The sequence below is a fragment of the Scyliorhinus torazame genome, chromosome 15 (assembly GCF_047496885.1).
Source record: "Scyliorhinus torazame isolate Kashiwa2021f chromosome 15, sScyTor2.1, whole genome shotgun sequence".
Taxonomy (NCBI): Eukaryota; Metazoa; Chordata; class Chondrichthyes; order Carcharhiniformes; family Scyliorhinidae; genus Scyliorhinus; species Scyliorhinus torazame.
In genome coordinates this window covers 213,346,683-213,361,086 of record NC_092721.1, presented here as the reverse complement: position 1 = coordinate 213,361,086, position 14,404 = coordinate 213,346,683, and the positions used below count along the sequence as shown (strand labels likewise).

The following is a 14,404-nucleotide window of genomic DNA, read 5'->3' as shown; positions in this document are numbered from 1 at the left end:
AGGATTTCAAAAGGTGGGATATGCAGTCGCTGTCACTGACGGGCAGAGTGCAGGCGATTAAGATGATGGTCCTCCCGAGGTTCCTATTTGTGTTCAAATGTCTCCCCATATTGATCACTAAGGCCTTTTTCAAGAAAATAGATAGGAGCATCATGAGCTTTGTGTGGGCAGGTAAGGCCCCGAGGGTAAGGAGGGGGGTTCCTGCAACGTAGCAGGGACAGAGGGGGACTGGCGTTGCCGAATTTGGGCGACTATTACTGGGCCGCCAATGTGGTGATGATCCGTAAGTGGATGATAGAGGGGGCGGCGTGGAAAAGGCTGGAGATGGCGTCTTGTAAAGGAACGAGCTTAAAAGCGCTGGTGACGGCGCCACTACCCCTCTCCCCGAAAAGGTTTACCACGAACCCAGTGGCGGCGGCAACATTAACTATCTGGGGGCAATGGAGGCGACAGAGGGGTGTGCTGGGTGCCTTGGTGTGGTCCCTGATCAGGAACAACCTTAGGTTTGTCGCAGGGAGGTTGGACGGAGGGTTCCAGAGCTGGCACCGGGCAGGAATTAGGAGAGTGGGAGACTTATTTATAGACGGGATGTTTGCGAGCTTGGGAGCGCTAGAGGAAAAGTATGAGCTGCCACCGGGGAATATCTTTAGGTATATGCAGGTGAGAGCGTTCACAAGACAACAGGTGAGGGAATTTCCGCTGCTCCCGACACGGGATCCAGGACAGGGTGCTTTCGGGGGTGTCGGTCGGGGAGGGCAAAGTGTCCGAAATATACCGGGAGATGAGAGAAGAGGGGGAGGAGCTGGTAGAAGAACTGAAGGGAAAATGGGAAGAAGAGCTCGGGGAGGAGATTGAGGAGGGTTTGTGGGCTGCTGCCCTAAGTAGGGTAAATTCCTCTTCCTCGTGTGCCAGGCTTAGCCTGGTCCAATTTAAGGGGCTACATAGAGCACACATAACGGGAGCGAGGTTAAGCAGGTTCTTCGGAGTGGAGGACAAGTGCGGGGGAAGCCCGGCGAACCACACACATATGTTTTGGTCATGTCCGGCACTGGAGGGGAGTGGCGGGAGTGATCTCGAAGGTGGTGAAGGTCTGGGTCAAGCCAAGCTGGGGGCTAGCACTATTTGGGGTAGCGGCTGAGCTGGGAGTGCAGGAGGCGAAAGAGGCCAATATCGTGGCCTTTGCGTCCCTAGTAGCCCGGCGAAGGATTTTACTCATGTGGAAGGAAGTGAAACACCCCGGAGTGGAGGCCTGGATAAACGACATGGCAGGGTTCATAAAACTGGAGCGGATTAAGTTTGCGCTGAGAGGATCGGCTATGGGGTTCTCCAGACGGTGGCAACCGTTCCTCGACTATTTAGCGGAACGTTAGGGGGAAAATAGATAGCCAGCAGCAGCCCAGAGGGGGGGGGGGGAGGGAGGGAAGGGGGAGGTAAATTGTTTTTGTTCTAGAGGGGGTGAAGGGGCGGGGGGGAGCACTACTTTGTGTTATGTTGTTAGTTCACTATTTTATTTAAACCATGTTATCTATCAGTTATCATGTTACCGTTTTTGTTGATTTGTAAGGGGGAAAAATTGTGTTTGAAAACTTTAATAAAATATATTTTTTTAAAAACAGGTCTAAAAGGGGTCATGAAATATCTTTAGCAAACAGGGTTAAGGAAAATCCCAAAGCCTTTTATTCATATATAAGGAGCAAGAGGGTAACTAGAGAAAGGATTGGCCCACTCAAGGACAAAGGAGGAAAGTTATGCGTGGAGTCAGAGAAAATGGGTGAGATTCTGAACGTGTTCTTTGCATCGGTATTCACCGAGGAGAGGGACATGACGTATGTTGAGGTTAGTGATAGATGTTTGATTACTCTAGGTCAAGTCGGCATAAGGAGGGAGGATGTGTTGGGTATTCTAAAAAGCATTAAGGTGGACAAGTCCCCAGGTCCGGATGGGATCTATCCCAGGTTACTGAGGGAAGTGAGAGAGGAAATAGCTGGGGCCTTAACAGATATCTTTGCAGTATCCTTGAACACGGGTGAGGTACCGGAGGACTGGAGAATTGCTAATGTCCCCTTGCTTAAGAAGGGTCGCAGGGATAATCCAGGTAATTACAGACCGGTGAGTCTGACGTCAGTGGTAGGGAAGCTGCTGGAGAAGATACTGAGGGATAGGATATATTCCCATTTGGAAGAAAATGGGCTTATCAGTGACAGGCAACATGGTTTTGTTGTGCAGGGAAGGCCATGTCTTACCAACTTAATAGAATTCTTTGAGGAAGTGACAAAGTTGATTGATGAGGGAAGGGCTGTAGATGTCATATATATGGACTTCAGTAAGGCATTTGATAAGGTTCCCCATGGCAGGTTGATGGAAAAAGTGAAGTCGTATGGGGTTCAGGGTGTACGAGCTAGATGGATAAAGAACTGGCTGGGCTACTGGAGACGGAGAGTAGTGGTGGAAGGGAGTTTCTCAAAATGGAGAAAGGTGACTAGTGGTGTTCCACAGGGATCCGTGCTTGGACCACTGTTGTTTGTGATATACATAAATGATCTGGAGGAAGGTATAGGTGGTCTGATTAGCAAGTTTGCAGATGATACTAAGATTGGTGGAGTTGCAGATAGCGAGGAGGACTGTCAGAGAATACAGCAGAATATAGATAGATTGGAGAGTTGGGCAGCGAAATGGCAGATGGAGTTCAATCCAGGCAAATGCGAGGTGATGCATTTTGGAAGATCTAATTCAAGAGCGGACTATATTGTCAATGGAAGAGTCCTGGGGAAAATTGATGTACAGAGAGATCTGGGTGTTCAGGTCCATTGTACCCTGAAGGTGGCTGCGCAGGTCGATAGAGTGGTCAAGAAGGCATACAGCATGCTTTTCTTCATCGGACGGGGTATTGAATACAAGAGTTGGCAGGTCATGTTACAGTTGTATAAGACTTTGGTTCGGCCACATTTGGAATATTGCGTACAGTTCTGGTCGCCACATTACCAAAAGGATGTGGATGCTTTGGAGAAGGTACCAGCCTCCCCGAACAGGCGCCGGAATGAGGCGACTAGGGGCTTTTCACAGTAACTTCATTTGAAGCCTACTTGTGACAATAAGCGATTTTCATTTTCATTTCATTTCATTCATTCAGGTGCAGAGGAGGTTCACCAGGATGTTGCCTGGTATGGAGGGCGCTAGCTATGAAGAGAGGTTGAGTAGATTAGGATTATTTACATTAGAAAGATGGAGGTTGAGGGGGACCTCATTGAGGTCTACAAAATCATGAGAGGTATAGACAGGGTGGATAGCAAGAAGCCTTTTCCCAGAATGGGGGACTCAATTACTAGGGGTCACGAGTTCAAGGTGAGAGGGGAAAAGTTTAAGGGAGATAGAACATAGAACATGGAACATTACAGCGCAGTACAGGCCCTTCGGCTCTCGATGTTGCGCCGACCTGTGAAACCACTCTAAAGCACATCTACACTATTCCCTTATTGTCCATATGTCTATCCAATGACCATTTGAATGTCCTTAGTGTTGGCAAGTCCACTACTGTTGCAGGCAGGGCATTCCACACCCTTACTACACTCTGAATAAAGAACCTACCTCTGACATCTCTCTTATATCTATCTCCCCTCAATTTAAAGCTATGACCCCTCGTGCTAGACATCACCATCCGAGGAAAAAGGCTCTCACTGTCCACCCTATCCAATCCTCTGATCATCTCGTATGCCTCAATTAAGTCACCTCTTAACCTTCTTCTCTCTAACGAAAACAGCCTCAAGTCCCTCAGCCTTTCCTCATAAGATCTTCCCTCCATACCAGGCAACATTCTGGTAAATCTCCTCCACCCTTTCCAATGCTTCCACATCCTTCCTATAATGCGGCGACCAGAATTGCACGCAATACTCCAAATGCGGCCGCACCAGAGTGTTGTATAGCTGCAACATGACCTCATGGCTCCGAAACTCAATCCCTCTACCAATAAAAGCTAACACACCGTACGCCTTCTTAACAACCCTCTCAACCTGGGTGGCAACTTTCAGGGATCTATGTACATGGACACCGAGATCTCTCTGCTCATCCACACTGCCAAGAATCTTACCATTAGCCCAGTACTCCGTCTTCCTGTTATTCCTTCCAAAATGAATCACCTCACGCCTTTCTGCATTAAACTCCATTTGCCACCTCTCAGCCCAGCGCTGCAGCTTATCTATGTCCCTCTGTAACTTGTAACATCCTTCCGCACTGTCCATAACTCCACCGACTTTAGTGTCATCTGCAAATTTACTCACCCATCCTTCTACGCCCTCCTCCAGGTCATTTATAAAAATGACAAACAGCAGTGGCCCCAAAACAGATCCTTGTGGTACACCACTAGTAACTGGACTCCAGTCTGAACATTTCCCATCAACCACCAACGTTTGTCTTCTTCCAGCTAGCCAATTTCTGATCCAAACTGCTAAATCACCCTGAATCCCATGCCTCCGTATTTTCTGCAGAAGCCTACCATGGGGAACCTTATCAAACGCTTTACTGAAATCCATGTACTCCGCATCAACTGCTTTGCCCTCATCCACCTGTTTGGTCACCTTCTCAAAGAACTCAATAAGGTTTGTGAGGCACGACCTACCCTTCACAAAACCGTGTTGCCTATCTCTAATCAAATTATTCCTTTCCAGATGATTATACATCCTATCTTTTATAAACCTTTCCAAGATTTTTCCCACAACAGAAGTAAGGCTCACTGGTCTATAGTTACCGGGGTTGTCTCTACTCCCCTTGTGAACAAAGGGACAATATTTGCTATCCTCCAGTCTTCTGGCGCTATTCCTGTAGACAAAGATGACTTAAAGATCAAAGCCAAAGGCTCAGCAATCTTCTCCCTAGCTTCGCAGAGAATCCTAGGATAAATCCCATCCGGCCCAGGTGACTTATCTATTTTCACACTTTCCAGAATTGCTAACACCTCCTCCTTATGAACCTCAAGCCCTTCTAGTCTAGTAGCCTGAATCTCAGTATCCTCCTCGACAACATTGTCTTTTTCCTGTGTGAATACTGACGAAAAATATTCATTTAGCACCTCTCCTATCTCCTCGGACTCCACGCACAACTTCCCACTACTGTCCTTGCTGGCCCTACTCTTACCCTAGTCATTCTTTTATTCCTGACATATCTATAGAAAGCTTTAGGGTTATCCTTGATCCTACCTGCCAAAGACTTCTCATGTCCCATCCTGGCTCTTCTTAGCTCTCTCTTTAGGTCCTTCCTAGCTAACTTGTAACTCTCAAGCACCCTAACTGAACCTTCATGTCTCATATTTACATAAGTCTCCTTCTTCCTCTTGACAAGTGTTTTGACTGCTTGAGTAAACCACGGTTCCCTCACTCGACCACTTCCTCCCTGCCTGACAGGTACATACTTATCAAGGACACGCAGTAGCTGTTCCTTGAACAAGCTCCACATTTCCATTGTGCCCATCCCCTGCAGTTTTCCTCTCCATCTGATGTATCCTAAGTCTTGCCTCATCACATCATAATTGCCTTTCCCCCAGATATATCTCTTGCCCTGCGGTATATACCTATCCCTTTCCATCACTAAAGTAAACTTAATCGAATTGTGGTCACTATCACCAAAGTGCTCACCTACCTCCAAATCTAACACCTGTCCTGTTTCATTACCCAGTACCAAATCCAATATGGCCTCGCCTCTCGTTGGCCTATCTACATACTGTGTCAGGAAACCCTCCTGCACACATTGGACAAAAACGGACCCATCTAATGTACTCGAACTATAGCGTTTCCAGTCAATATTTGGAAAGTTAAAGTCCCCCATAACAACTACCCTGTTGCTTTCGCTCCTATCCAGAATCATCTTTGCAATCCTTTCCTCTACATCTCTGGAACTTTTCGGAGGCCTATAGAAAACCCCTAACAGGGTGACCTCTCCTTTCCTGTTTCTAACCTCAGCCCATACTACCTCAGTAGACGAGTCTTCATCAAACGTCCTTTCTGCCACCGTAATACTGTCCTTGACTAACAATGCCACCCCTCCCTCTCTTTTACCACCTTCCCTGCGCTTACTGAAATATCTAAATCCCGGCACCTGCAACAACCATTCCTGTCCCTGCTCTATCCATGTCTCCGAAATGGCCACAACATCGAAGTCCCAGGTACCAACCCATGCCACAAGTTCACCCACCTTATTCCGGATGCTTCTGGCATTGAAGTAGACACTCTTTAAACCACCTTCCTGCCTGCCGGTACACTCCTGCAACTTTGAAACCTTACTCATGACCTCACTATTCTCAACCTCCTGTATACTGGAGCTACAATTCAGGTTCCCAATCCCCTGCTGAACTAGTTTAAACCCTCCCGAAGAGCATTAGCAAATTTCACCCCCCAGAATATTGGTACCCCTCATGTGCGTGGAAAGTTCTTTACGCAGAGGGCGGTGGGTGCTTGGAACGCATTGCCGGCGGAGGTGGTAGAGGCGGGCACGATAGCGTCATTTAAGATGTATCAGGACAGATACATGAGTGGGCAGGGAGCAGAGGGATACAGATCCTCAGAAAATAGACGACAGTTTTAGATAGAGGATCTGGATCGGCGCAGGCTGGGAGGGCCGAAGGGCCTGTTCCTGTGCTGTAATTTTTCTTTGTTCTTTGTTAAACACTTATCTGCACTCCACCCGCTCCCCATGTTAAACACGGTCCTGTAACCCACCCGCTCCCCATGTTAAACACGGTCCTATAACCCACCCCCTCCCCATGTTAAACACGGTCCTGTAACCCACCCGCTCCCCATGTTAAACACGGTCCTATAACCCACCCCCTCCCCATGTTAAACACGGTCCTGTAACCCTCCCGCTCCCCATGTTAAACACGGTCCTATAACCCACCCCCTCCCCATGTTAAACACGGTCCTGTAACCCACCCCCTCCCCATGTTAAACACGGTCCTGTAACCCACCCGCTCCCCATGTTAAACACGGTCCTATAACCCACCCCCTCCCCATGTTAAACACGGTCCTGTAACCCACCCCCTCCCCATGTTAAACACTTATCTGCACCCCACCCGCTCCCCATGTTAAACACGGTCCTGTAACCCACCCGCTCCCCATGTTAAACACGGTCCTGTAACCCACCCGCTCCCCATGTTAAACACGGTCCTGTAACCCACCCCCTCCCCATGTTAAACACGGTCCTGTAACCCACCCCCTCCCCATGTTAAGCACGGTCCTGTTACCCACCCCCTCCCCATGTTAAACACGGTCCTGTAACCCACCCGCTCCCCATGTTAAACACGGTCCTGTAACCCACCCCCTCCCCATGTTAAACACGGTCCTACAACCCACCCCCTCCCCATGTTAAACACGGTCCAGTACCCCAATTCCTACCCATGTTAAACACGGCCCTGTACCCTATACCCATCGTGTGTTAAACACAGGGCTGTTGCCCACTGTGGTAAATGTGTGGCTATACCCCATTCCCTCCCACCCCTCCATGTTACGCATGGACCTCGATGTCACCAGAACTGAATACAATGTTCTCCTCTGAACCTGCTTTCTCTGGATATGTTTGCAAGAATAGATTCTAGTTATTTTTGCCACTGAAGGAGCGTGAGTGTGTATTCTCCACCCTGACTCGGAAATACATCGCCGTTCCTTCACTGTCACTGGGTCAAAGTCCTGGAGTTGACATTGTTGTTGCTGTGTCGACAGTGCACAAAGCAGATGATCTCGGAGAGGTTTGGACGAGGCTCTCGTACAGTCGATCTCGAACTGGAGGCACAGATTGAAGTTCTGCGAGACACAAAGAGGAAATACGAGAATTTACTGCGCCTTGCTCGCGCCCACACCAATCACTTCTATAACATGGTTCAGACACAACGAGCCCTGGGAGAGTCCTTCTCTGATCTTAGTCAGAAGTCACCAGAACTCCAGGTATACACTGATGCTGGGGGGTGTCTGTGTTCACCGTGCTGACCCTGGGGGGTGTCTGTGTTCACCGTGCTGACCCTGGGGGGTGTCTGTGTTCACCGAGCTGACCCTGGGGGGTGTCTGTGTTCACCGTGCTGACCCTGGGGAGTGTCTGTGTTCACCGTGCTGACCCTGGGGAGTGTCTGTGTTCACCGTGCTGACTATGGGGGTGATTGTTTACCCCGTGCTGACTATGGGGGTGTTTGTTTACCTCGTGCTGACTATGGGGGTGATTGTTTACCCCGTGCTGACTATGGGGGTGATTGTTTACCCCGTGCTGACTATGGGGGTGGTTGTTTACCCCGTGCTGACTATGGGGGTGTTTGTTTACCCCATGCTGACTATGGGGGTCTTTGTTTACCCCGTGCTGACTATGGGGGTGTTTGTTTACCCCGTGCTGACCCTGGAGGTGTTTGTTTACCCCGTGCTGACCCTGGGGGTGTTTGTTTACCCCGTGCTGACCCTGGGGGTGTTTGTATACCCTGTGCTGACTATGGGGGTGTTTGTTTACCCCGTGCTGACCCTGGGGGTGATTGTTTACCCTGTGCTGACTATGGGGGTGTTTGTTTACCCCGTGCTGACTATGGGGGTGTTTGTTTACCCCGTGCTGACTATGGGGGTGATTGTTTACCCCGTGTTGACTATGGGGGTGTTTGTTCACCCCGTGCTGACTATGGGGGTGTTTGTTTACCCCGTGCTGACTATGGGGGTGTTTGTTTACCCCGTGCTGACTATGGGGGTGATTGTTTACCCCGTGCTGACTATGGGGGTGTTTGTTTACCCCGTGCTGACCCTGGGGGTGTTTGTTTACCACGTGCTGACCCTGGGGGTGTTTGTTGACCCCGTGCTGACTATGGGGGTGTTTGTTTACCCCGTGCTGACTATGGGGGTGATTGTTTACCCCGTGCTGACTAGGGGGGTGTTTGTTTACCCCGTGCTGACTATGGGGGTGATTGATTACCCCGTGCTGACTATGGGGGTGTTTGTTTACCCCGTGCTGACTAGGGGGGTGTTTGTTTACCCCGTGCTGACTATGTGGGTGATTGTTTACCCCGTGCTGACCCTGGGGGTGTTTGTTTACCCCGTGCTGACCCTGGCGGTGATTGTTTACCCCGTGCTGACTATGGGGATGATTGTTTACCCCGTGCTGACCATGGGGGTGATTGTTTATCCCATGCTGACCCTGGGGGTGTTTGTTTACCCCGTGCTGACTATGGGGGTGATTGTTTACCCCGTGCTGACCCTGGGGGTGTTTGTTTACCCCGTGCTGACCCTGGGGGTGATTGTTTACCCCGTGCTGACTATGGGGATGATTGTTTACCCCGTGCTGACTATGGGGGTGATTGTTTACCCCGTGCTGACTATGGGGGTGTTTGTTTACCCCGTGCTGACTATGGGGGTGTTTGTTTACCCCGTGCTGACCCTGCGGGTGATTGTTTACCCCGTGCTGACTATGGGGGTGTTTGTTTGCCCCGTGCTGACTATGGGGGTATTTGTTTACCCCGTGCTGAATATGGGGGTGTTTGTTTACCCCGTGCTGACTATGGGGGTGATTGTTTACCCCGTGCTGACTATGGGGATGATTGTTTACCCCGTGCTGACCCTGGGGGTGTTTGTTTACCCCGTGCTGACCCTGGGGGTGATTGTTTACCCCGTGCTGACTATGGGGGTGTTTGTTTACCCCGTGCTGACTATGGGGGTGTTTGTTTACCCCGTGCTGACCATGGGGGTGTTTGTTTACCCCGTGCTGACCCTGGGGGTGTTTGTTTACCCCGTGCTGACCCTGGGGGTGTTTGTATACCCTGTGCTGACTATGGGGGTGTTTGTTTACCCCGTGCTGACCCTGGGGGTGATTGTTTACCCTGTGCTGACTATGGGGGTGTTTGTTTACCCCGTGCTGACTATGGGGGTGTTTGTTTACCCCGTGCTGACTATGGGGGTGATTGTTTACCCCGTGTTGACTATGGGGGTGTTTGTTCACCCCGTGCTGACTATGGGGGTGTTTGTTTACCCCGTGCTGACTATGGGGGTGTTTGTTTACCCCGTGCTGACTATGGGGGTGATTGTTTACCCCGTGCTGACCCTGGGGGTGTTTGTTTACCCCGTGCTGACCCTGGGGGTGTTTGTATACCCTGTGCTGACTATGGGGGTGTTTGTTTACCCCGTGCTGACCCTGGGGGTGATTGTTTACCCTGTGCTGACTATGGGGGTGTTTGTTTACCCCGTGCTGACTATGGGGGTGTTTGTTTACCCCGTGCTGACTATGGGGGTGATTGTTTACCCCGTGTTGACTATGGGGGTGTTTGTTCACCCCGTGCTGACTATGGGGGTGTTTATTTACCCCGTGCTGACCCTGGGGGTGTTTGTTTACCACGTGCTGACCCTGGGGGTGTTTGTTGACCCCGTGCTGACTATGGGGGTGTTTGTTTACCCCGTGCTGACTATGGGGGTGATTGTTTACCCCGTGCTGACTAGGGGGGTGTTTGTTTACCCCGTGCTGACTATGGGGGTGTTTGATTACCCCGTGCTGACTATGGGGGTGTTTGTTTACCCCGTGCTGACTAGGGGGGTGTTTGTTTACCCCGTGCTGACTATGTGGGTGATTGTTTACCCCGTGCTGACCCTGGGGGCGTTTGTTTACCCCGTGCTGACCCTGGCGGTGATTGTTTACCCCGTGCTGACTATGGGGATGATTGTTTACCCCGTGCTGACCATGGGGGTGATTGTTTATCCCATGCTGACCCTGGGGGTGTTTGTTTACCCCGTGCTGACTATGGGGGTGATTGTTTACCCCGTGCTGACCCTGGGGGTGTTTGTTTACCCCGTGCTGACCCTGGGGGTGATTGTTTACCCCGTGCTGACTATGGGGATGATTGTTTACCCCGTGCTGACTATGGGGGTGATTGTTTACCCCGTGCTGACTATGGGGGTGTTTGTTTACCCCGTGCTGACTATGGGGGTGTTTGTTTACCCCGTGCTGACCCTGCGGGTGATTGTTTACCCCGTGCTGACTATGGGGGTGTTTGTTTGCCCCGTGCTGACTATGGGGGTATTTGTTTACCCCGTGCTGAATATGGGGGTGATTGTTTACCCCGTGCTGACTATGGGGGTGTTTGTTTACCCCGTGCTGACTATGGGGGTGTTTGTTTACCCCGTGCTGACTATGGGGGTGTTTGTTTACCCCGTGCTGACCATGGGGGTGTTTGTTTATCCCGTGCTGACTATGGGGGTGATTGTTTACCCCGTGCTGACTATGGGGATGATTGTTTACCCCGTGCTGACCCTGGGGGTGTTTGTTTACCCCGTGCTGACCCTGGGGGTGTTTGTTTACCCCGTGCTGACTATGGGGGTGTTTGTTTACCCTGTGCTGACTATGGGGGTGTTTGTTTACCCTGTGCTGACTATGGGGGTGTTTGTTTACCCTGTGCTGACTATGGGGGTGTTTGTTTACCCTGTGCTGACTATGGGGGTGATTGTTTACCCGGTGCTGACTATGGGGGTGTTTCTTTACCCCGTGCTGACTTTGGGGGTGATTGTTTACCCCGTGCTGACCCTGGGGGTGATTGTTTACCCCGTGCCGACTATGGGGGTGTTTGTTTACCCCGTGCTGACTATTGGGGTGATTGTTTACCCCGACTTGACTATGGGGGTGATTGTGTACCCCGTGCTGACTATGGGGGTGATTGTTTACCCCGTGCTGACTATGGGGGTGATTGTTTACCCCGTGCTGACTATGGGGGTGATTGTTTACCCCGTGCTGACTATGGGGGTGTTTGTTTACCCCGTGCTGACTATGGGGGTGTTTGTTTACCCCGTGCTGACTATGGGGGTGTTTGTTTACCCCGTGCTGACTTTGGGGGTGATTGTTTACCCCGTGCTGACTATGGGGGTGATTGTTTACCCCGTGCTGACCATGGGGGTGATTGTTTACCCCGTGCTGACTATGGGGGTGATTGTTTACCCCGTGCTGACTATGGGGGTGAATGTTTGCCCCGTGCTGACCATGGGGGTTATTGTTTAACCCGTGCTGACTATGGGGGTGATTGTTTACCCCGTGCTGACTATGGGGTGATTGTTTACCCCGTGCTGACTATGGGGGTGTTTGTTTACCCCGTGCTGACTATGGGGGTGATTGTTTACCCCGTGCTGACTATGGGGGTGAATGTTTGCCCCGTGCTGACCATGGGGGTTATTGTTTACCCCGTGCTGACTATGGGGGTGATTGTTTACCCCGTGCTGACTATGGGGGTGATTGTTTACCCCGTGCTGACTATGGGGGTGATTGGTTGCCCCGTGCTGACTATGGGGGTGTTTGTTTACCCTGTGCTGACTATGGGGGTGATTGTTTACCCCGTGCTGTCTATGGGCGTGATTGTTTACCCCGTGCTGACTATGGGGGTGTTTGTTTACCCCGTGCTGATTCTGGGGGTGTTTGGTTACCCCGTGCTGACTATGGGGGTGATTGTTTACCCCGTGCTGACTATGTGGCTGTTTGTTTACCCCGTGCTGACTGTGGGGGTGATTGTTTACCCCGTGCTGACTATGGGGGTGATTGTTTACCCCGTGCTGACTATGGGGGTGATTGTTTACCCCGTGCTGACTGTGGGGTGTTTGTTTACCCCGTGCTGACTAGGGGGCTGTTTGTTTACCCCGTGCTGACTATGGGGGTGTTTGTTTACGCCGTGCTGACCGTGGGGGTGATTGTTTACCCCGTGCTGACTATCGGGGTGCTTGTTTACCCCGTGCTGACTATGGGGGTGTTTGTTTACCCCGTGCTGACTATGGGGGTGTCTGTTTACCCCGTGCTGACCCTGGGTGTGATTGTTTACCCCGTGCTGACTATTGGGGTGATTGTTTACCCCGTGCTGACTATGGGGGTGTTTGTTTACCCTGTGCTGACCCTGAGGGTGATTGTTTACCCCGTGCTGACTATTGGGGTGATTGTTTACCCCGTGCTGACTATGGGGGTGTTTGTTTACCCCGTGCCGACTATGGGGGTGATTGTTTACCCCGTGCTGACTATGGGGGTGTTTGTTTACCCCGTGCTGACTATGGGGGTGATTGTTTACCCCGTGCTGACTATGGGGGTGATTGTTTAGCCTGTGCTGCCTATGGGGGTGTTTGTTTACCCCGTGCTGACTCTGGGGGTGATTGTTTACCCCGTGCTGACTATGGGGGTGATTGTTTACCTAGTGCTGACTATGGGGGTGTTTGTTTTCCCTGTGCTGACCCTGGGGGTGATTGTTTACCCCGTGCTGACTATTGGGGTGATTGTTTACCCCGTGCTGACAATGGGGGTGTTTGTTTACCCCGTGCTGACTATGGGGGTGATTGTTTACCCCGTGCTGACTATGGGGGTGTTTGTTTACCCCGTGCTGACTATGGGGGTGTTTGTTTACCCCGTGCTGACTATGGGGGTGTTTGTTTACCCCGTGCTGACTATGGGGGTGATTGTTTGCCCCGTGCTGACTATGGGGGTGTTTGTTTGCCCCGTGCTGACTATGGGGGTGTTTGTTTACCCCGTGCTGACTATGGGGGTGTTTGTTTACCCCGTGCTGACTATGGGGGTGTTTGTTTACCCCGTGCTGACTATGGGGGTGTTTGTTTACCCCGTGCTGACTATGGGGGTGTTTGTTTACCCCGTGCTGACTACGGGGGTGATTGTTTACCCCGTGCTGACTATGGGGGTGTTTGTTTACCCCGTGCTGACTATGGGGGTCTTTGTTTACTCCGTGCTGACTAGGGGGCTGATTGTTTACCCCGTGCTGACCCTGTGGGTGTTTGTTTACCCCGTGCTGACTATGGGGGTGTTGGTTTACCCCGTGCTGACTATGGGGGAGTGTGTTTACCCCGTGCTGACTATGGGGGTGTTGGTTTACCCCGTGCTGACTATGGGGGAGTGTGTTTACCCCGTGCTGACTATGGGGGTGTTTGTTTACCCCGTGCTGACCCTGTGGGTGTTTGTTTACCCCGTGCTGACTATGGGGGTGTTGGTTTACCCCGTGCTGACTATGGGGGTGTTTGTTTACCCCGTGCTGTCTATGGGGGTGTTGGTTTACCCCGTGCTGACTATGGGGGAGTGTGTTTACCCCGTGCTGACTATGGGGGTGTTTGTTTACCCCGTGCTGACTATGGGGGTGTTTGTTTACCCCGTGCTGACTATGGGGGTGTTTCTTTACCCCGTGCTGACTATGGGAGTGTTTGTTTACCCCGTGCTGACTATGGGGGTGTTTGTTTACCCCGTGCTGACTATGGGGGTGTTTGTTTACCCCGTGCTGACTATGGGGGTGTTTGTTTACCCGTGCTGACTAGGGGGCTGATTGTTTACCCCATGCTGACTATGGGGCTGTTTGTTTACCCCGTGCTGACTATGGGGGTGTTTGTTTACCCCGTGCTGACTATGGGGGTGATTGTTTACCCCGTGCTGACTATGGGGGTGTTTGTTT

At 51.2% G+C, this 14,404-nt stretch overlaps 1 protein-coding gene across 1 annotated transcript in view; it reads left to right on the top strand.

The window, feature by feature from the left end:
• Positions 1–14,404, top strand: part of LOC140391351 (arfaptin-2-like) — a 282,669-nt gene that overhangs the window by 203,439 nt on the left and 64,826 nt on the right. Inside the window, exon 7 of the mRNA XM_072475930.1 lies at positions 7,701–7,922. Within this exon, the coding sequence (XP_072332031.1) occupies positions 7,701–7,922 (222 nt within the window). The remainder of the gene's footprint in view (positions 1–7,700; positions 7,923–14,404) is intronic.